At 44.5% G+C, this 22394-nt stretch overlaps 2 protein-coding genes across 2 annotated transcripts; one reads left to right on the top strand and one right to left on the bottom strand.

Annotated features, from left to right (window-relative positions):
- Window positions 1-407: 407 nt before the first annotated feature.
- PPP1R14D (protein phosphatase 1 regulatory inhibitor subunit 14D) lies at window positions 408-12577 on the top strand. Its single transcript, XM_015864457.2, is given in 7 exon segments — window positions 408-546; window positions 4126-4347; window positions 4461-4661; window positions 4664-4885; window positions 7601-7696; window positions 7914-7946; window positions 9375-12577. Coding segments are annotated over 6 exon segments (669 nt in total). The 5' UTR covers window positions 408-546; window positions 4126-4311; the 3' UTR covers window positions 9456-12577.
- Window positions 12578-13990: 1413 nt separating this feature from the next.
- Window positions 13991-22391, bottom strand: ZFYVE19 (zinc finger FYVE-type containing 19). Its single transcript, XM_015864454.2, has 11 exons — window positions 22264-22391; window positions 22015-22136; window positions 20964-21017; window positions 20224-20384; window positions 19165-19310; window positions 18503-18617; window positions 17727-17936; window positions 17170-17249; window positions 16645-16755; window positions 15463-15605; window positions 13991-14524 (listed from the first exon to the last, which is right to left on the bottom strand). Exons 1-11 carry the CDS (start codon window positions 22315-22317, stop codon window positions 14458-14460), a joined length of 1263 nt encoding a protein of 420 aa, XP_015719940.1. The 5' UTR covers window positions 22318-22391; the 3' UTR covers window positions 13991-14457.
- Between the last annotated feature and the right edge of the window lie 3 nt (window positions 22392-22394).

Below are 22394 nucleotides of genomic sequence, written 5' to 3'. Positions count from 1 at the left end.
TTCTGGACAGCTCCAGTAATGACTCTTTTAAGTGAGGACGGCCCCAGGACCAAGGAATTCTGCTGGAAACCTCTCTCTATTGCAGCATCTCTCCTTCCAACTCAGGACCTGCTCTGAGCCCAGAGCTCCCATCTCAGGCCTCATCTTCTGCCAAATGAATTATTCCACATGACTCCAGCTGGGCTGTGTGTTACTCATATTAGCATGAAGAGAAAGCAGGCTGTGTGATTTTATGGCTTGGGAGTGTTTTAAAAGTGGTCCTGACACAGTGAGTCATGGTTACTGTTTGTCTTTCATGGGCCAAGGAGCACCTGCTCTTAGCTCTGCAGTAATAATTATTCAGCTGGGGGGTTAAACTACACAGTGGCTTAATATTTGACCAGGATCACTGCAGCTCTTCGACATGCACGGCTTGCAGTAAACCACACAGGAGCCTATGTCACCAGCCTTGATATCACCTCTGTGGGGACCCCAGTACCTCTGGGTACCTGGCTGCCGTGAGGTGTAGACCCAGGCAGGCAAACAAACAAGGAGGACTTGCTCCAGGTACTCTTTGCTCAGCCAAGTGGCACCACAGCTTGCAGTGGCTTCCCGACAGCACGCAGGCTGCTGCAGATGGCTCCACTCTGCCTGGCTTTATCTGGGAACCGCTCTGTGTGTACCTGGTGCTGGGGAGACAGGTTTGCTTGCTTGCTTGTTTTGTCATATTTGCCTCAGGTTAAACCTCCTGGTGTGGTTTAGGGGCGAGACCCGGATACAAGTGACGGCACAAAGATGTGGCAAGGGAAGGAGACAGGGAGGGATCTCACAGGCCGTGACTAACAACCCGTCCTGCGGAATGCAGCCAGGGAAAGGATGACAGGCTGCTGAGTCCTCAGCAGAGCCTTTCCCACTGCTTCAAGGGCAGCTGTGAGGAGGGCACCACAAAGAGAGTGCGTTGTTTCTTTGGGGAAGTTCCTGTCTGCATCCTGTGTGGCGCTCAGGCTCTTATTTTACTGTTGCTAGTCACGGTAAGGTGTAAAGGGCAGGAGCCTCAGAAAGGAACATGAAATTGTGCTGGAACTAGCTAGGCCAGAAAGCATCTGCATTTTTGCCATGCCTGTGCTAGGTTTTTACAGGGAGATAGGTATGGAAATGACCCCTTTTGTGAAGCAAAGAGCCTCCCGTAGGCAGGAAGCAGAAGTTTAACAACTCCCATTGAAGTCCCCAGAGGCATCCTCAGCTGTTCTTGCTGGGCTGTGGGGGTGTCTAGGGCTCCTCCTTCTCCCAGCAGCCACAGCCCCTCGACAGTCGCAGACAAGCCATCTGCCAGTGCTTCCTCTGCACATCGCTGTGCCTCACGTCTGGGGATGGAGATTTCCCAGCAGGACCCTAGCACCCCTTGGAGGGAGTAGTGTCACAACACACTTCTTGGTACAAGAACTATACGGACAGCCTGAAATGCTGTAAGCAGGTTGGGGAACAAGGAGAATTCCCTTCATCTTTCAGCTACTGCTTCTCTTGCCTCCAACTCTGCTATTGAAGCGCTCACATGAAAACACCTATCACACTTTCAGCACTGCAGGTCTCCTTCTGTAGGGGAAGTGCAAAGCAGTATGAGAGGTAGAGCAAGAAAACAACACAGATGGATTTTTCAGAGATCCTAATATAATCCATTTGGAACCTGACTGTCAGCTTCACCTAAGCTTTGAGAGGTGGGGGTCATTCCTGTGCCTGCCCCTGCCCGCAAGAGGTTGCAGCACATCCTTACCTTGTGGTGTCAACCTCATGTTGGTACAGTCACCTCTGCTGCCTTTCCTGGCTTAATTTGTGTTAACTACCACGTTTGTAACCACAGGGAAAGTGATTATTTTCTAAAGCAGGCAAAGAGTGGCTTCTGGATGATTGGAAGGACAAATTTCCTCTGGGACTCGAGGAAAAGAAGCCAATTTGCTTCTCCAGAAAGAGGAGCTGGAGCCCTGATGAATTATTGAAGGTGTATAAAAGCCATCGACTTGCAGAGAAGGAGAAACACCATCGTCAGTCCCAGCTGCAGATGGAGGTGATCAGCTCCATGAGGAGAGGAGCCTAACTGGAGCTCTCATGCCCTGGTGTCACAGCTGCTTGGCATTGCAGTACAAGCATTCAGTTCTCCCTGACCCAGGCCCTGAGCCTTCACAGAAGCCTTCCTCTGTAGAATTAAATCCCACTCTGCTCCTTTCAGAGACAAAACTCCTCTCTTAGGGCACGTGTGCAGGAAGTGGCTGTACACCCATGGGGATGCAGCCTACCTGCAGAGAACCAGCCTCATGTCCTGCTCTGCATGGGACACCTGGTGCTATGCCCTGAAGCCAGCACCGCGCCTTTGCAGGGTGCTTTCACACATAGTCTTTGCACTTCTTCCTCTTGTTTAATGATTGATTCAATTAGCATATTACCGGAGGAGCCCTACTTTATCTGTGAACATTTCTGTATCTCCAGCTTCTCGTAATAAAGAATTCATGACTAAGCACGTATAATCCTGAGTGGCATAGCAAACATCCTGCGAGGCTGCTTGCTTTGGCTTGCAGCTATCCTGAAAGGCCTCTGGCATTCCCCTGTGGCTGACCCAGGCAGCACCAGGGCACCATGCTTATTGCTTTGTTGACAAAGTGCAAGCATTGCAGTGAGATTGCCCATGGCCTTCTCACATGCCTTATCTCAGCCTGTAGCTTGCACTTGAATGAAGTTACAAGTAACAGCTGCTTGCAGAGCAGGCATTAGAGCCAGGTGTTCCCCTCTTCTCCACATCTATCTCTTGCTTCATCAATTTGACTCAGCCCATTTAGAGTTGGGGGGGGGGGGGAGGGGAGTTATGGGGGCTGTATGGGACCTGGGAGAAGGGTGGTAAGTTTTTGCTGGAATCTTCGATCACTGTAGGTTTTGTTTCAACTGCTTTTCCTGGTCTTAGTGCCCTTCCCTCAGAAAAATCTGTCAGTGTCTGGGGCAGTAGGAATAAAGGGGAGATGTCAGTCTTTGAACACCAGGATAGGGTGTTTCTGTTTGGAGACAACTGATGCCTGGGCAGAGCGTGTCCTTTGGTTCAGATTTACTGTGTGGTCAGTCTGCCTATTAACCTCTGAAAAGTCAATAGTTGTAAATGTGTCAGAAGATGTTTGAAGGGTTTTGGAATGCTTTTAACTGTTAAGAATCTCTCCTCAGGGAATATGATCCCAGTTTTTCATGGTATCGATTTTTCTGGGCAATTTTGGTGTAAATAAGACAGCTTCCAGGGTGAGACTGGAGAGGGAATACAATCAAGTAGTGAGGAAAGCTTAGTAAATTAATTTCCCAACAGCTGTCTCCTGAATGCAAGCTTTAGGCTGTCTGAAAAAGCAGGGAACAAGGATACCATCTTTAGGTGTACTTTATCCTTCCCTGTAATGGTGCTGAAGCAAGCTTCAGAAACAGAATTTTGTGAAATTTTCTGTAAGAAAATCTTCAGGTTTGTTCAAACTTAGGGAAAAAGAAGGGCTGGATTGCTCCATTTTCCTAGTGGCCTACGTAGAACTTGCTGTTGGCCAGTTCTCCACATCTGCTGTCCCCCTGGGCACGGTGATGTGGCTGTGACAGGGGGACCTGGTGCAATGTCCAGAGGAGGCCAGCACTGGCATATCTTCTTTTCCTATGTGGCCTATGGGACTGGAACTGCTGATGTGCTTCGTGATGGAATGAATTGGTTTGGAGCAGTGTCTGCAGCAGGTCATGGAAGGGCTCTGGAGACGGGTGGATAAAGAAGTGTGACACAGCATCTAGGGGACACTGGCACTGCACAAACAAGTCTGGTCTGATTTCTGTCCCTCTGAACTACGCTGCCTATGTGCCATAACATAAGACTGGGCAATAATGATGCAGACCTTTAACCCCTCTTCTAGTAAGAAAGAGATCGTAAACTAAACAGTGGTAATAAACACCCTTTTACCAGTTTACAATGCTTCAGCAGATGGACCTATTTACCATCTACAGCTACCTTTTTTATGAGAAGGAGATAATGCTTTATCTATTAACCTGCAGTACTTTGCCACACTATGTACAGCTGTATAAACCATATAGCTTTATTTTATTTTATTTTTTTAATAAAAGCACAGATGACTTGTTTTATTGCAGAAATGCCTTGATCAGACAACCTCAAATTCAGGTCACGAGCTTTCCTACACAAAAGTTTTACAGAAAGCTGGAAGAAAACTACAGACTGTGGAAAAGGCTAAATTGGGAGCGCTGATTCTGAGTTTGGCTTGTAACACCACTGACCTGGCATTCTCATCCTTGTAAAAGAGTGGATCAGTCCATTGGATGTACACACACACGTCAGTCACACCTGTAGGAAAGGTAATTCAAAACCTTCTCTTCCCCACCTCCTGCTGCTTCATGGAGCTGACGTACGTTAAATATTAACAACCTTTGTTCATCGGTTCCCTGCTTCACTTGGCTTATTTTAACAGCAGATGTTATTACACCAAGACATCTCCCCTCCCTTCCCGCTCATCAGCAGGGCCCACGGTGAAACCCAAGAACCTGCTCTGGTAACCCTGCCTACAGCACCTGCCACAGTGCTCTGGCATCACCAATGCTGCCTGCCTTCAGCATCCACGAGTGGCTCATGCAGTGAGCCAGGAGTTGCGGGGAGACACGCATTAAAAGACAGAGGAAAGCATCCAGGGATAAGGAGGAAGAAGTGGTAAGGATGGCCAACAACTCCAGTGCGTTGCCCCGAGTGACTTTTGAGACTCCAGAGAAACCTGGGGAAGAATCGTCACACAGGAGACTGGGCAAGCTAACCATAAAGTACAACCGCAAAGACCTACAGCGTTGGCTAGACCTGGAGGAGTGGATCAATGCCCGGCTGCAGGAGCTTTATCAGTACCCGGTGAGTAGCTGGGGCAAACCAGCTCCTTGCTTGTTAGGGGAATGGGATGAGAGGCTGTGTGCAGGGATAGAGGTGTGCTTGCTCAGCTTACTGCAAATAGATCCTTGCCATCAGTTTTACTGCTTGCAGTACCTGAGCTAGCTGGGTTTGAGGTATTCATTGCATCCTTCATCCCTTTGGCCATAACTTTGTGACTTTATCCTGAGGCACTGAGGACAAAGCTGTATTTAAAGATGCTGGACATGCTACTGGCAGCAGGGGAAGAAAAACAAAACAGATGCTCAAATTACACAACTCCCCAGAGCAGCCTTCCTGGCCTGCATTTTTGTTGGCACCAGCAATGGTCAGTCCTACTTTTTTCCTATGTATCTAAGAGTTGTCGAACCAGGAGACTTGGGAGCAACTAGATCCAGTGCCTGAGTGGTGCAGGATATGTGATGTTTCTGGAAGTACTTCTCAGTGTGGGAACTGGCCTGAGATGATGAACATACATTTGCCCCTTTGGAGGCAGGTTAGACCCTGGCATTCCTTGGAAATTTAGTTACATAGCTATCTTGGGCTGGACCTGCCTAGCAAAATGCTCCCTCCAGCCTTCTCATGTCAGAAATGTCTGCTTTTACCATTGAGGTTTATGTAGCTTTAAAAGGACTGGAGCCATTTCCTCTATTTCATCCTGTCAGTCAAGATGGTGCTAACTCTGCTTTTATTTTATTTGGTTTTACTGGAATCTCTCAATTTAACACCATTATAAAGTTAAGTGCAAGCACCTCAAGGCTGCTATGAAGAAGCCTGCAGATTTCATCTATTCAAGTTCCCCAAGGGGAAACGGTTCTAGCCACCCCAGAATACCACTGTGCTCTAAGAGGAAACAAGTGTTCCTGATAGGCAATGTCTGAGGGAGGAGATAGGAGACAATCTCATTTCCATCTTAAAATACGTATTCATTTATTATATCTGCATTTATGGAACCAGCAAAAAGAGTGAATTCAGAGTCCTACTGATGCTCACAACTTGAAGGACTAAGCAAAAGGGACACAATAGTTCTGAGGAAATGAGCAAGGAGAATAGCAGCTGCTTTGAGCAACGGGACCTTTTGCCCTTTGGGTGATGGCTGTAGCTTTAAAATATTAGTTCAGAGAGGGTTTTTTTGGGTTTTTTTTTTGAGATAGATGTGAGGCATTTCTTGGTACCACCAGTAACATAATGCAATGAGAGCAGATTGCAAATAGATTGCCTTTGCTAGCACCACTCCAGCACAACAGTTTTAGCAACTCCCTGGTGTACCAGGTCATACTAAGACATTCCTGATAGGAACTACATCCTGCAATGATGATCCACATCAGAGATTGTTAATACTACAATAATTTAGTAAGTTGATTTAGTTAGCCCTGTTAGCTTGGGCTTCTCTGGATCCATGTCTTCCAGAAACCCACATGACAGCCAGAATAAATGGCACTGCAGGGTCAACTGCCAGCAAGATTAGATCCAACATAATCTCCCAATACAGATAATCTGATTGCTATGCTATTTACTGCCATGAGGCTTTTCACAACAAAACTTAGACTTGGGTGACAGTTTGGGTTTTCAATACCTTTCCCTGCACTTCGAAGCTGGACCACAGTCCCTACTTAAACCAGATTAACAACTGTTATCTAAATAGTCATGTGAAAACTATTACTTTTATGAAGAAATGCTGTATGGGTCACAGTACAGTGTGTGCAATTGTTTTGTTCTTAGTTGTTAAGTCAGGTGTGTAACAAAGCTGATCTCCTACTGCTTTTCTGCTTCCTCTCTGGCATCGTGTCAGAGACTGATGGGAAACAGTTCTTTTTTTTTTTTTTTTTTTTTTTCCTGTAAATACTGTCCTTATTGTTTAATGTTTTACAGGCATCTCTATTAGGTGCTGCGTTGTTCACTCATTATCCTTACTCTGCTGAGTACTGTGATAAAGTATCAGTAGTGTCGTGTTGTTAAAGGTTCATTTTGCAACTACATTGGAAACAGCAGCCCACCTTACAACCTTGTAGGGGTTTGTGAAGCTAAAATGTACCTGTGGCCAAGCTCACAAGTGCTCCTAAATAACATTCACTTGTGCTGAGACTCCTACCACCAAAGCTTGTCGGTCTCTCTTACATTAAATCTGTATTATAACCCCCATTCCTATTAGAGAAAGCTGATAAATAATAAGTTATGCCTTTCAAAAGTACAGCTGTTTGCTTCTTCATTACTGCAAAAATCCATAGTATAACTACCACCCATGTGAATGTATGGAGCCAGAAAGCTTAAAATCTCCTTGTATTTGTAGTACCTCTTTAAGATTGAACCTGACCAGCTTCTGTTTGAACACTTTACATGCACTCTTTGCAGAAGTAGGTTGTCCCAAGCTGGATTACACTACGTTGCAGTTAGCAACTGACATTGGATATTCTTGAAAAGGTGTTCCCATCACAGATCGTGATCTCTGAGCAGGGATCAAGTGTTGAGGTGGGAGCAGATGATGAATCAATATGTGTGCATCCACCACAGAAGGGCTGGAATACACCTCCTCTTGGTAGGAACCTCCTTATTTTGAGATGATTTGTGTCAATGTCAGCTTTGCAGTGTGATTTTCTTGTAACTAGTTTCTTCTCAGATTCTCAGTTCTTCAGATGGTCTATAAAGTTCTTAAGTTTGAGGGTTTATGAACTATGTTGGTTTTCATTTTCTTCTTTTTAGCTAAGAGAGAAAACGGATGCAGAAGTTCCTGGGCCAGTAATTGACCTTGAAGATCTCCTGGAAGTCCCTAATGAAGAACAGAAATTAAAACTACAGGTCAGACAGAGGAACTTGGTAACTTCAAAATAGGAACTGCTGGTATAACACAGCATAGCAGTGGTGTCTGGGTTGTTGAAAATTATGCACGCTCTAATGAATGCTGCTTCCCTATGTCTTGTAGCCAGTCACGAATAGCAAGATTATACATTCTTTTTGCAGCTGGAGGGAAGGGTCAACTTATGAAATATTGAAATGATTTCTCCTTGGCTTTCAGGAAATCCTCCATGAGTGCTCCAGCCCAACAGAGGTGAGTCAAGCACCACTGACATACATATATTATGCTGTGCTCTAAGAGTGTGTTTGTTCGTACAGATTGTTGTTGAGCAGTGACCCCTTATGCTAGTTTTACACACACTTTTCCCCCCTGTGAACTTTACATGTCTCAATTTTGAGTTAGGGAGTTAAGGAAACATCATTAACTGTCCCTGTATTCAAAGGAACAGAGCCCACTATTCTGCTGGGTGGCACAGGCATCAGACAGCTATTGCCTTCCCCATATGTTGCAGTGTGCAGAGTCCCCCATCCCTGATTCAGGGATTCAGCATTGCAGGTGAACATTGTGCTCAGATGTTTTTAGTCAATCTAAATGCCTTATCCAGCCTTTCAATTTAGCTGCACAATGACAAACATACAGAAAGTGAGACAAATGCCTTTACAGTGCTGCCTTTACTGTGATGCTACTTGCACTGGAGAGGGCAAAGTTTGCACAAGTCACAGAGAGTCACAGAATTGTTAAGGTTAGAAGAGACCTCTAAGATCATCTAGTCCAACTAGACTAGAGTGGCAATAGATCCATTATAGCACTAATAATTACAAATAAACAAATCAAGAGCTAGCTAATAAAAAAGAATTTACAGTGTGAACAATTCCTGGTCTCTGTGAACCAAGAGTGTTTATTTTTAGTATAATGTTAAATAAAACAATTTAATACTGTTTAAACTCTTTTAATCTACTGGAGTGGAGAGCATAACCTGAATATCAAGAAGTCAGAATAGTTGCTTAGATTTCTGTTTGGAATAACAAGATGACCCAGTTTGGTCCGTAGTGCTTGGCTGTGTCAGCAACGGGGTTTATCTCCATTAACTGCTCAACTACCTGGCCTGGCAATCATCAACCCCTGCTCCAGGTTATCATTAGTCTTACGTGTGTCCTGCTCCACCCCCTTCTCTGCCAGCCACTTCCTTGTAGAACTGGCATTGATCCAGTGAGGTTTGCAATCCCCTACATGAAGCTTCACAGGTTCAGCAAGGAAGCAAAAAGAGGGACAGCGTGCTTTGCCCTACATTGGGAGGGCAGCAGGAGTGGGCAGGAGGTTATTGTGGCAATGGGAAGCAGGGGAGCGTGAGATAACAACATCTTGAGGTCACCTAAAGGTGGAACAAGCAGGCACTGGGAAGAAGGCAGGCTAGCTGTTGCAGGAGGGGGGAAAAAAAGCAAACATGGCTGCTCTAGAGGAAGCCAGGGAAAGAAAAAAGAAGGGTTTTTAAACGCTGTTCTGTTCAGCCATCAAAAGGTTCCAGTTCCTAAGCTAGAAGATGCATTTGCTTAGTGTATGTCAAAATCCTGGTTTCTGTTCAGCATGAAGAAAAATGTGAGAATAATGTAAAAGACATAGTACTCTTTGGGCCAGTGAAAAATGGAATTAACATCCTTCTTCCTACAATTCTTACTGTAGGACTTCATTACAGAATTGCTCAGTCGATTGAAAGGTCTCCGGAGAATCACCAATCCTCAGAAGAGGTTACCTCACCAGTAAGGGACATCCAACTTTGGCCACAAGGAAAAATGTGTCTTCCCCATAAAAAACAGATCAGCAAGATCACTTCAGAATACATTTAGCATTTTGTTATTAAGAAACATGACCGAGTTTGTGAACTTTGTACCAGTGGCTTGAAGTCTCCACTCCTTCCAGATCTACATGCAAAGCAGGAGGCTAAGCTGTATGTTTTCCTGATTCTCAAAGGGCATTTTAACCTGGAGAACAGGACAAGATGTCCTTCCTTTAGTTTCTTCTAGGAATTTCCAAGCTGGCTTGGGAGCATCAAATACAATTCTCAAGAGCACATAAAACTTCCTTCTTTCCATCCACCACAAGGAAAACAAGGCCCTGGTTATCACTCCTTCATCAACATGGAAAGTTGATTACTGTAAAGCTGCACCTGGTTTCAAGTCTGGCTGGGACCCAACTGCGATCTTTTGCCTGTTACTGCCATACCTGGCTCTACAGCATGGCTTGTACTTTGTAGATCTTATTAAGCCTCTGTTAGCCATGAAGGTTCAACAGAAAATATACGGTAGGATCAAAGGAAAACATTCCAGTGCATCTGGTCTTTGCAGAATTTAGAACTTGATGATTTGGAAGCATCTTCTACAGGAGTGAAGCCTGGAAATGATTTTTCTCACCATTTAAAAAGACATTGTAAAATACTTATTTTGTATATTAAAACAGAGAAGATCAGCTATGTGCTGCCTCAAATTGCTCTCTTTTTAGACACTACAGAAAGCTGAACTGAAAACATACCTGCTTCTAAGCAGCAAGTCTTTCACAGACAGGTAGGTCTCACAAATTAAAGTAGGACACAGCCTTGCTGCATAAACTCTTCAGGCTATAACTAATGTGTGGCTGGAAAAACACAGAGGAAACTACATCCAGGCTCTCAGCAAGTCAGTAACTTGACACGTGTTGCAGGGAACTAAGACATCAAATGGAGGATGACTACTTAAGCAGAGCAGTCTCTCACATTATGTCCCTATGCTCTCATGCCTGCCACTCAAACACAAGAGATGAGTTGCTGAGTTGCATCTGGAAGGACTGCTATGTACCAATATGTACCCAGGGGCATGCACATAATTTGGCTTGATATGAGGTCGACAGGACATGCCTGCCCACCAAGTCTCCAATTTGTAAGAAAAACAACAAAAATATACAGTCCAGGTTTGCACCTGCTGACACTGATGAATCACAGCTCTCAAGAAAAGAAAGCAGCATAGTGCCAAAGAGCTCTGAGCACTGTTAACATCACAGAATAGGTTTGAACAGAAGTTCAGGTGAAAGACCCCGGTGGACAGGCCACTGAGCTGTGTCCTTCACTATAGATGTCATTTGCTGCAGTGCAAGTTCACAGATGTCCAGATTAATCACATATTCCATAAAGAAGCTTTTATTCTTCTGAGCTGTGACAGCACAAATACCTGTAGGGCCATTTCTCTGACACAAGAGACAGATTTTTCTCCATGCAGGGAGTTAATTCTGTACTTGCTCAATTTGGAGTGATGGAAAGAATTTTTTTTATTTTTTTATTTTTTTTTTCCGTACTTTAAAGGTGGACATAGAATCCAGGGGGGAAAAAAAGCAGCTTTTAGAACTCTGCTTGAGTAGAAGTTGTCTTTGTGTATTCTCTTCCATCAGCAGAAAACTGAGTGAGCTCTAGCCCCTGTGATATGCAGTTTTTCCAGCATATCAAAACATTACTACAGCACAAGAGCACACTTCAGGCAAACACAAAGATACAACAGAATACAAAGCAAGAAGATGTAGCCAGTGTTACTGATTTCTCATCTCTGGCACAAAAGAAAAACAACAGCATAAGGCAGAACAACTTTGGGATTAGTTCTTGAAAGGAAGAAGTCGAACTTGCTTTTATTTACTTTGTAGCTGCTCTCAGCATTTAAGGACAGACTGAAGTACATTTTGTTTACAAACAGCTTCCAGTCAACCTTCTCTTCACCATCACACTACTAGCATAAGGCTGCAACATTTGGTTTGCAAGTAGCATGGATGGAAAGTATCTTTCAGGTAACTTTTGCCTCTTGATTATACTAAGATAATTTAGAACATGTGAAATTTCATGTGTTTTTCTAATCAAAATTTCAAGAAGGTGCATAAAATAACCTTCACATCATTTTCCATTTACTACGAGCTACTCTTATATTCCCCTTAAAATTATTCAGGCAGCTATATTTGGACACACTTGTTACAACAGTTAAGGCAAAGCACACCTGTATGAACCAAAGCAATAGCAAATTAATGCAGTTTATCTAAGACCTCTCTTTGTGAACTAATCTGATTTCAAACTCATCTGTTAGCATGAGCTTGAATTTTTGCTGGGGAGGAAACTAGTTTTGATATTTCATGTACAAAACGCTTTGAGAGAAAATCATCTTATTTCCTTATAGCACACAACAATGAAGGAAACAAACAGATTCCTTCAATTAGATACCAAACTCTCTTCAGTCTTTGAATGGCTGTCACTGAGGCTGATCCTCCCAGTGAGGAGCTGATGGTTTACCACTACCTTTGCTGCTTTACCAGTACCTTTTCAGGGACAAGGTCAAGGTGTGTGCAACACAGTTATGTGTGCACTGACCAGTTAAAGGTCACACAATAACAATCTGTCATTTGGAAAGAGGAGTAATTGTGCTTCTGAAGACAACTGATTGAGATCACCCTCCTGCTTCTTTTGCATGGATGCACAAGCTACAGTGGGGATGGCTTTACAAGGGGAAAGTGATTGGCCAGCCACTAAAATGGCCAATTAAATGCAGAAAGCTCAGCAGCCACAAAAATGTCCATTAGTGACAGGGCAGTGAAAGAGTCAGCATGTGTGTGAGTCTCCCATGTATGACTAAGTTCTATTTCAGGTATTGGGCTGGTTACGTTTCTGGATTCCTTGGGATGAACCCACAGAAACCAATCCAGGAAACTAAACAAGCTGCTTCAGGCTGTTTGTTACCTGTTGCTTTACTATTGATGAACACAGGGCAGGGCTCAGTGGATTCACAGTGGAGCACAAGGAATTCAAGTTGTGCTGTGGTGGATGAAACATTTAAGCTGTTTCAAGTAAATCACCAGCTCATAGATAACAAGGAAATGAAAAAAAAAAAAAAGCTGTAAAACAAGAATCAATTTGCCTATTATCTGCTTGGAAAGAACCTTGGGAAGGCTGAAGCCCAAAGGAGTGGATCAGTCTTAGAGAAAAGAGAGCTGTTTACATCTTCTGCACATGAAAAACACAAAGGATTTAACCTGAGACAAAATACTCAGTGGGTTGGCTTGCTGTCATCACTAACTGCCCTGGTCAAATAACAACAAAGAAAGCATCATTCCCACAATGACATGAAGCCAGAACCGCCAGAAAAGTCTTAAAAATGAAGACTTCAAACTCCTCAGGACAGTAAGTATTTACTTAGATCTTGTGTAACACAGGATTCATTGTGAGCTCTTGCATCAGAACAGTTCAGTACTTTTCCCTCCTGACTGTTCTAAAGTTAAGGAACTTGCGAAGGATGTTCTTTCCTCTAACAGTCTGTGCTTCAGTGAATTAGGTTTCACCACCCCTTCCTAACAATGAGTTTAGCCAGCGCTGTCAGATACCCTAGCAATTTCTCACTGTGTTAACCAGAAATATTACCACACCAAGTTGTCTGATACAGGTTGCTACTGAAACTCCTGATCCAGTCCAGCATATTAGCACAAATCCACCTTTGGATGCAGCTTAAGGTATTTACTGTGCTCTGGCCGGCTAATGTGCAGGCAAACACTGTTTTGTCAGCTCACTTACAGAGGCAATGACCTGCACAGGGGCAGGGCAGACAGCTGGGAATGGCAGTGTTAAACCAGACAGGCAAGATCAAGTGGAAACTCTCTGTCAAAAGCAAACCTTTAGGTTTCCTTTTGTTCGGACACTCCTGGAATTTGTCAGCCTTAGACAGCTGTCTCAAGTTGTGCTATAGTCTTGGAAGAGCTCACCCTGATGGGATATTAGTGCTGATTTCAGGAAAGTTTTATCATGTACTTCAAACAGTTCTGGGTACTACAGCCACTGGCACGTCACATGCATCTGGACTAGCCCTGGGTGGTATACAAGCATAGTACACTGAGATTCTCTCATAGCCAGGTAAGAAAATAATCACACATACAGCATTTACAACTAATAATCAAAGCCAAACCTCATATTCATAGTAACATACACTTTTTCCAGATTAGCATGCTGCTTCCAAAGACTACTTCCAACTTAGGCACAGTCACTGCTGGTCACAACAAAGTGCAGCTGTAGCAAATTATCTTTAAAAATTATTCTTCATTTCAAATATATAAGCAACACTGCTCATTAAGGCAGAGTAACCATCACTGGAGCACAACACCCCTGCACCAGCCCAGCAACACCACAGAAGTGTTTTTCCATGATCCTTCATATTTTCCTGATCCACCTGGCAGCAAAACTGAGATACCATTGCAAGAGAATGACCCTTTATAAAGGGCTATCAGGCATTTCCAGAAGAGATTTCAACCACAGTCTGCTGTAAATAGTTTTATTACATTTCGGAAGTTTTCATCACACATGTGACCATGACATAGACAATTTCTTAGTGCAAAGTGCTCTGCTGACTTGTGAACCAATGCGTAAGCTGTTAGCAAAAGCAGGAGGTTACTTAACAACCAGCCAACACTGCCTTAAGCATACATCTTCACTATTATTCATGACGCCTTACTGTCTCTATCTGTAGACTCAGACCCACCAGCTCACATCAAATCCTCATTTATCCCAAGCATCGGTGACAAGCCCAGCACTTCTCTGGTTGTGTTTCCGAGGACCAAGACACATGCCCTCCAAGCCACTCTTAGCTAATAGCACACCCTTTTACTGTCCAAAACATCACCCCATTTTGGCTGAAAATCCACTTGGAGACCAGAAGAGAGAGTGGGCCAGATGGGAGGAGTTCATCTCCTTTTCTGCCAGCAATGACTCTGATCACCACTACTTGCAAGGAAGACGATACCGAGAGGTACGGTGGTCCTTCATGTCAAACTCATCATGGCCTTCCCTGAGGAGCAAAAACAAACAGCAGTCAAGTGTAAATATGCAGGCAGGAAACTCACACTTAGCCACTGTTCAAGAGCAGTCTCTAGAAGAAGCCCATTCCAAGGGCTAATTGACAAGACCACACCAGCAAATATGTGGATTGGTTACTCAAGAGACTTGTTTGTAACAGAAACCTGTGACATGCTTTATGAAAAGCTCTGTTCATCTCTGACTGCTGAAATGGGGGGCACAGCAACAAACTTCAGCCCCCCTCTCTGAGGGCTTCATGTAACCAGAGACTCATCTTCAGCACCAGGTCTGTGATTTGCAGGCACATTAGCAACTCTGATGACAGCAGCTAAAACTACAGCCTGCTCCATAGGACCTTGAAAAATAACTGCTGTGGCTGTCAGTGTATTGGCAGCCATCATTGTCTTGCTACAAAGTAGTCAGTGTTAAGACAGAAGCTTACATCTCCCACACGGAAACCGTATACCTGACATTTTTAATACAGTTTAAGACTTCATGGTCTCAAGCTAAGTATAATTTCCTGAAGCTTTTCTATCTCATCTCCTTTTCTGGTCGAATCTAGCCCAGATTATCCATCAGAGTCAATAGAAAAAAAAAACAAAACAAACAACCATAGGAGGTGCTGAACAATAGTCTCCCTTATTCCACACACATCAACTGTTCCAGATAACAGTCAAAATAAAGTGCCCAAACATGCACTAAAGCAGTACAGACAGAACGTTCCTGTCCACGGCCAGTTTAGTGCCTGAAGCCTGGGGTAATCGCTGATCATAAAAAGTATTCCCATTCAGTACTACCGTTCAGCTCAGACCTGTGTTCCTCATATCTCCCCACCTACTTTCTGTTCTTCTGCCCAAGAGGAAGAACAAACAAAAGCAGCTAAACTTACCTATGGCCTATCCCTCAGACAAGAGGAGCTGGAAGACTTACCGAAAACAGCGTTGGCAGTAGAGGTCCCCACTGCAGCCATGGCATCGCAAAGTGGCATCATCGTTGCAGATGCAGCACCAGGGTAACTCATGTTCATCACTGTCATCTGCCTCAGCAAGAGCTATGGCAGTTGGAGTCTGGCTCTAATTCACAAAGAAAACAAAGACACAATTGAAACCACAGCAGATACTATACAGGACTTCCATTGTAATGCAGCAGAATGTCAAATAGTTCAAAGGTTTTCAAGCATTGCAAGAAAGTCAAAGGATAGGCTCCCTATGCATGTATGTAGGTGGTTAAATAAATACCCAAGATACCACTAGCATTTGCCCATGAATCTGTATTGCTTAGAAGGAAAACACCCTCATTCAGTATCTAGAGCAACATACATCAGCATTGCCTGCACTGTGCTAAAGGCTGAAGCCCAGATCTACTAACAGGCACCACAGCAATACCAAGTAATGGACTATTCCTACTGCAAAGGAACCTCTGCAATTCTGTGATCCCAAAAGTGCAACGTGGCATACCTATGAGATGGCTGTTTTCAATAATGCTTACAATTAAATAATTTACTGCACCGGGGACAGGTCAGTCAGGTGTCTGTGACTCACATGTCCACTTAATTCTCATAATATACATTAGAGAAGGTGTACACATTTCCATAATGGGCTGGTATCCACTCTGAACGTAGAGTATCTCGTTACCAGTACCTTCCTCTGACGTTTTAAGAGAACCCAGCCAATTGATTACTATCTAGAGATTCTGTTTTGCACATGCTGAAAGCAGTGGCAACCATCCCACTTACCCTGGTTCAGGCCCTGGTACTAGACCATGGTTTTCTTGACCTAATTTTATTGGCAAGTTAAAAATTCTGTAATATTCACCTTGCTAGGTCAGTTCTGGTTGACTTTTCTAGATTTAGAGGACACTTTCTCATTCAGCAGAAAATCAGCCTGAAAGGATTCCAGACAGCAATTCTTTTTAGAAGTAAAAGATGACTCACAGCTGTGCTCAGGATTTGCAGATGCCACTAATTCTCAGCTTGTGTGCTCTGGAGAAGCTAGGTAGTCTTTTCCCCCTCTCAAAACTGACCATGGGGTACATCAAACTTTTCTCGCAGAGCTGCACTCTCCTTGGACCTTAGAGTATATCATTCCAAGAGCCCCTGACCAGCTCACTTACCCCTTGCTTTGTTTTTTTATGTAGGTTCTGCTGCGAGAATCCTGGCTGAGTGGTCTGATCTGGAAGAATGTTGAATCCACACGCTTCATCTAAGGCTGCTTCCTCTGTAAGCTGACAATAACAAAAAGCAAGAAGACTCTTGTTTTGAATACATTTGGGAGCCTTGTTCTAAACAAACCTTCCTCTCTTCTCCTTGCCCTCCCCTCCCCGCCCATGCAGTAACTGGAGATGATTGGTCTGAACACATCCATGTAGCATTATCCAGACAAACGTGAGTCTGTTCTGCCTGCACTCTGAACAGACAGTGCAACAGCAGGGGCTAGACCTCAGCTAATGCACTACTCTTTGCAGTGCATCTATCAGCAAATGCTCCTCCTATAGCTGAATGGCTGCACAGGAACTAGTATTGGAAAAGCACTAGGAGAAGGAAGGAATGAGACTGCCCAGAAACATGCTCATTAGTAACAAAAACACTGGGAATAGCTGAAAGGAAAGGAAAACAAGGCCACAGCTGCCACTTCTGACCTGTTTCAGCACTCTCTGAATGGCTTCCTCCTCATCCAATTCCTCATCGCTGTCAGGGAACTTGTAAGTTTCCAGTGTAACTGCAGGAATGAGACAAGAGATTGTGACCCATATCTGCCTCATACTTTGTGGTCACTTATGTTCCAGAGACAATCCTTTCTAGTGAGAGCTGGTTTAGGCATTCTGGCTCTGGCAGAGACACATCATTTTAGAGGGGGAGTGTTTCAAAAAGCACATTACCATATGTTTGTGAAGTTGGAAGGGAAAGATAAAAAGAGAGCTTTGCTTTTAAAAAACACCTCAGAGCATGCTAGAACAGTCTCAAAGAAGAGGGAAAGATAAAAGCCTCTGCTTACAGTTCCAGCCTTAGTCTTAGCTAAAACCTTTCCTGCTGACTTCATAATGAACAAACCTCTACAACTTCACAGATAACAAAATCCCAGCCTGCTTCTTGCAGAACAGAGGAATTAAATAGGTAAAGGCCTCTCAGAAGAGAAACTATTCTGACACAGGAACCTGGTCTCTCTTTCGGGACTGTACTCTTCACTGATACCCACCTTCCTCAGGGTCTTGGCCTCTGAGTACTGCCAGTCTCTTAGCAACCTCTAAGATTTTTTCCTGCCTAGTGTTTTCTTCTCGCAGCTCAGCAGCAGCCTCTGCCAGAAGTCTATTTTTTTCTTCCTCTAGCTGTTTTGGGTCCAGATTTGCATGGGAAACACAATCTTCACTTTCCCTACTCAGGTCATTCAAGTTTCGGCCACTAACAGCTGAAAAGAGACACAGAGAACACGCTGGTGACTCAGCTGCAGTGTTCCTTGAGTACAGCCAACACCACTAAAGCAATTGCATGTAAGAACCTTGATACTTTCCATTTATAAATAAGAGAAGGCATGTCACAACAGGATCTGCACTTTATGTGAAGAGAAGAAAGCGAGTCAATCTGCATTTTACAGGGAGATTACAGAGAAAACACTGCAGCTGGGAAGACAATGGTATCCCAGATTTCTGATGTTTTCCAAGAGAGTAGAGACACATTAAGAATAGCAACAGCTTCCCTCTGGGTAAGTGTCAGCTTACAGAAACAGGGCAGAACAAGCTGAGTAATACAACCCAAAGAAAATAACAAAATGGAACTATTTCCTTGGCAAAGACAATGAGAACCAATATTTATTGGGTGACTGTCCTTAGCCAATCCGCGCGTCACAAGGGGGACATAAGGACAGGTGATTTAGGTGCCCAGTGTGTAAGTTAGGCAGAGCAACACATGTTCCTTTCTCACTATAGCACACACATTAAGAGACAGGAACAGATCTTCAGAAGCCAAAATAGATACCTCGAGGCTGGACTCCTGGACTATAATGCTCATCAATGGAAACTTCCTCAGCCAGCTGAGTTAACAGGTCATCTGTTTGCTGAGACAGACTTCTGGTATCAGGGGGTTGGTGTACCTAAGGAACGAGGAGGGCAATGGGAGAAAGCAAATGTGAGGAAAGTGCCATACTTAATTGAAAAAAAAAAATAATATGGAAACAGTATAAAAAAGATGCATCTACTGATTTGGGAGACTCAGTTTATAGTATCTGGTGTAAGCCTTTCAAGGTTTCATTCTCAGTGTTGCTGAATGCAGACAACTCTAACAAAATCACCTAAACTAGGCAAAGTGGGGCTGAATGTACAGCAGCAGATGCTGATGAATCTCAAACCCAGCTCTGCTACTGCTCCTGGTATATAAACAAAGCGTCCTTCTAAATAGTCCCTGTCACCAACCCCACTAAAGCCCACAAGAACAGCTGCACGTGCATCACTGCTGAAAAAGGAGCACGAGGAAACAATTTCTCAGGAACGAGACCATTGCTCTGGCCAGTAATAAAGTAAACAGGAAATGGAGATTTCTGAAGGGAGACACCTGGGCAAAAAATGCTGAAGGACAAAGAAAGGCCAACACGCTGTACCAGCTTAGAATACAGAGCTGGTGACACAGGTGGGAGAGCTTACTGGTCTGGGAGCCTTGGAAGGAGGGTCCCTCCCCTGCAAGACAGCCAACCGGTCCTCCATTTCCTGCACAGATGGAATGGGTCCATGATAGTCCTCCTTCAGTGCAGCCAGCCTAGCTTCGATCTCAGCCTGTGAAGGGATGGACTCTGCAATTCAGAATAATCCAAGGGAGGGGTTACTGAAAACAAATGGCTTCAAGTTGGTTTTATTTTGTTTTTGTTTTTCCAGAATCATAATCTAAACACCTGCGCAAAAACCTCCCTCAGTCCTTAACTCAAAGGAAGAGTCATCATGCAGTAACCAGATTTCTCTGCCACCCTTTTCTCCTGAATCACTGCCTCCTCTTGAGTTTATTCTTCCAATCCTAAGACCAGTGTTAGTGTAACCTCATTTGGCAATCAGCTGACTACAGATATGAGGGACAGGCAGAGAAACACATGTCCTTTAGGGAGTACAGTCCACTGCTCCCACATCCTTTAACATATTCCCAGGCATCAGACTGAAAACTTGCCTGCATTATCAGGTAACCACTTTGGAGTGCCTTTTCCCCCTTAGAGACCATATGCAAGTTCTTTTAAAGGTTTACTTTCCAACAGTCACTCCAAGGCTGTTCCAGAATCTGACAGCTGTGGACTGGGATAAGAGCCTGGTTTTGTTCTCTGTGAGGCAAAATTCACAGTATAACCCCACAGAGACTGGTACTGCTGTGACTCAGCACAGCAACACATAGGATGATTTCTGCAAAATGATTTGCCCCCCCCCCCCCCCCTTCCATTCTGCTGCTACTGTGCCCAACAGATTTTTACCACCAAACAATGAAAAATAAGGGAGTGATTTCATAGGTAAGACACTGCCCCAGGACTGTGAAGCGATTTCAAGAGAAATCCCAAGTGGAAGATTAATCTAGAACCTGGCCACTGTGGCAGCTCTGATCACATCACTGCCTTCAGTTCCCAGAGAAGGCAGATACTGATTGCCCAGCACTTCCCTTTCCCTCCCATAGTTTTTTAAGTAGCAGCGTTCCCTTCCAGGGAATTTCTGGTGTCCTCCAAAACTCACTGGGTTTCCTTTCCTCCCTGAGCTTCTCCAGTCTCTCTGCAATAGCTCTATCTTCTTTGGAGAGCCCTCGGTATCTGGAGTCATCTTGACTGAGTGGTTTTGCATCTGCTTTCTGTTGTCCTTTCAGATGCTTTTGCTTAGCCTCAAACGCTGCTACGCGCCTGTGACAGGGATGGAAAAAGACAACTGAAAACAGAGGTTTAAATCTTGAGATTTGAAAACATCCTCTATGAGCACAAGCTATTTGAAGGACATCAGCATAGAAAAGAAGCCTCTCATTCCTGTACCAGGCTCTCCCATACCAGCACAATGAAGCACTACTATGAATAAGGAAAACCATAACTCTCAGGTGAAGCAGCCGTGACATTTCTGAGGAGACAAGGAACATTTCACCAGCAGACTTATTTCCAAGCCAACCACAATCAGTCAAAGATTAACACAGACAGGCTGTTGTTTGTGAGCGTATTCAGAATTAGTGTCTCCTTCCACCCTCCAAAACAACCACCAAAAAAAAAACAAAAAAAACCAAACAAACAAACAAAAAAAAAAACCAATAAAAAAAAAACCAAAAAGCCCACAAAGCAAAAAGCCCATCCTTAATCCAATATTGAACAAGCAAACATCCACATCACAACCTCCTTCTTTTGCTGGACTCTATGAGGACACAGGGGTTAAGAGCTGAAGGTCTGAAAGGTTACCCTACAGCGGAAACAGGTGGCTGATCAGCAAGTGTAACTCACTTTTTGTAGTTTTCTGGTGGTGACCATTTTGCTGAACTGCTTTGAGATTCTTGTCTGAAACATAAAAAACATTGTTATCTCTGAACTCAAGGCTCCAGCAATGCTTCAATCATCTATTCTCTCAGCCCAAGAGGAATCAGAATACGTGTGTATTGATCACCTGGTACAGTTCTTTCATGACCCCATTAATATAGTGATCAGCTTATGAAAGTGACTAAGATGATACAGCTGCTTTAGACAGGAGGTGACTTCATTCCTAGTCCTATGTTCTTGTTGTTTTGCATTTGGACAAAATTTGTTTCATTTACTCTGGACACCAGGAGGAGCTGAAAGACTCTTGGCCTCCCAGAGCCTGCACGCCCCAGTTCAGCAAGCAGAGAGCGCAGTTAGGTAGGACTCCCAAGGTAATTAGCTTCCATACAGTACAGCTCCCTGAAAGGAGCAACAAACACAAAATTATATAATGCAGAAGCTAAATAAAACGTTACAGAAATAATTATGTAATCACCAGTACCGTGACGACATCTTCTAGGGCACTTGAACATCAGTCAATCCTGTGTAACTGTTTTCTGCCTCTCTGTGTTTGTGTCAAGCTGCTGACCTATGCTTACATAAGGTAGTTAGCACACTTTATTCATTCTTAGAAGGCACAGTTACCTGCACTGTGCTAAGGACAGGCAAAGGCAAACAAGGGCAACACCTTCACTGGACTATTTTCAAGGGTTCAACCATTTCTAAGGGTTCAACTGTGGAAGCTGGGTGAGTGCAGAACACCAACTCACGCAGCCTACAAAACCACAGCCAACACACACTATCTACCTGCTATCCACGCAGGGAAGAATTCCTCCTGCTCTAAATCCATAGTACCGATATTAAACAAACAAGGGAAGGAAGAGGCTACCAAACTACCACGCATCTGAAAGATCATCCTTTCAAACGGCAAAAATAATAGCGGGGCTTATTCTGGCCTCTCCTAGCCGGGCCATCACGGTCTACCCACGAACACTGGGAGGAAAAACCAAAGGCAGGATGCAGTCCCGCTGGCACTTACCCGGTGATCTTCCCGTGGCACTGCTTGCACACCTTCTGCGGAGCGCTCCCGCAGCGGGGCACCGTGGCGCTGCAGCTCAGGCAGGCCGAGCAGAAGGAGCGCCCGCAGCTCCTGCAGCCGCACTGCGGGGACACGAAGCGGGCGGATCAGCTCCCGAGCGGCGGAGCGCGGCGCGACCCGCACCGGGCTACAGCGACGGGACGCACCGACGGCCCAGCCCGGCCCCGCCGACCCCTCGGCCGGACTTGCCTCCTTCTTGAAGAGGCTGAACTTGCAGGCACACCCGTAGCAGCGGCCCTCCATGGCCCTCCCAACACCGCCATACCACGCTCCGCAGCGCCGCGTTCAGCCGGCAGGCACCACCCCGCCCCTCCGCGTCT

Source organism: Coturnix japonica, chromosome 5 (assembly GCF_001577835.2).
Source record: "Coturnix japonica isolate 7356 chromosome 5, Coturnix japonica 2.1, whole genome shotgun sequence".
NCBI lineage: Eukaryota > Metazoa > Chordata > Aves > Galliformes > Phasianidae > Coturnix > Coturnix japonica.
The sequence above is the reverse complement of the archived record's forward strand: the minus strand, read 5'-3'. Positions and strand labels throughout refer to the sequence as shown.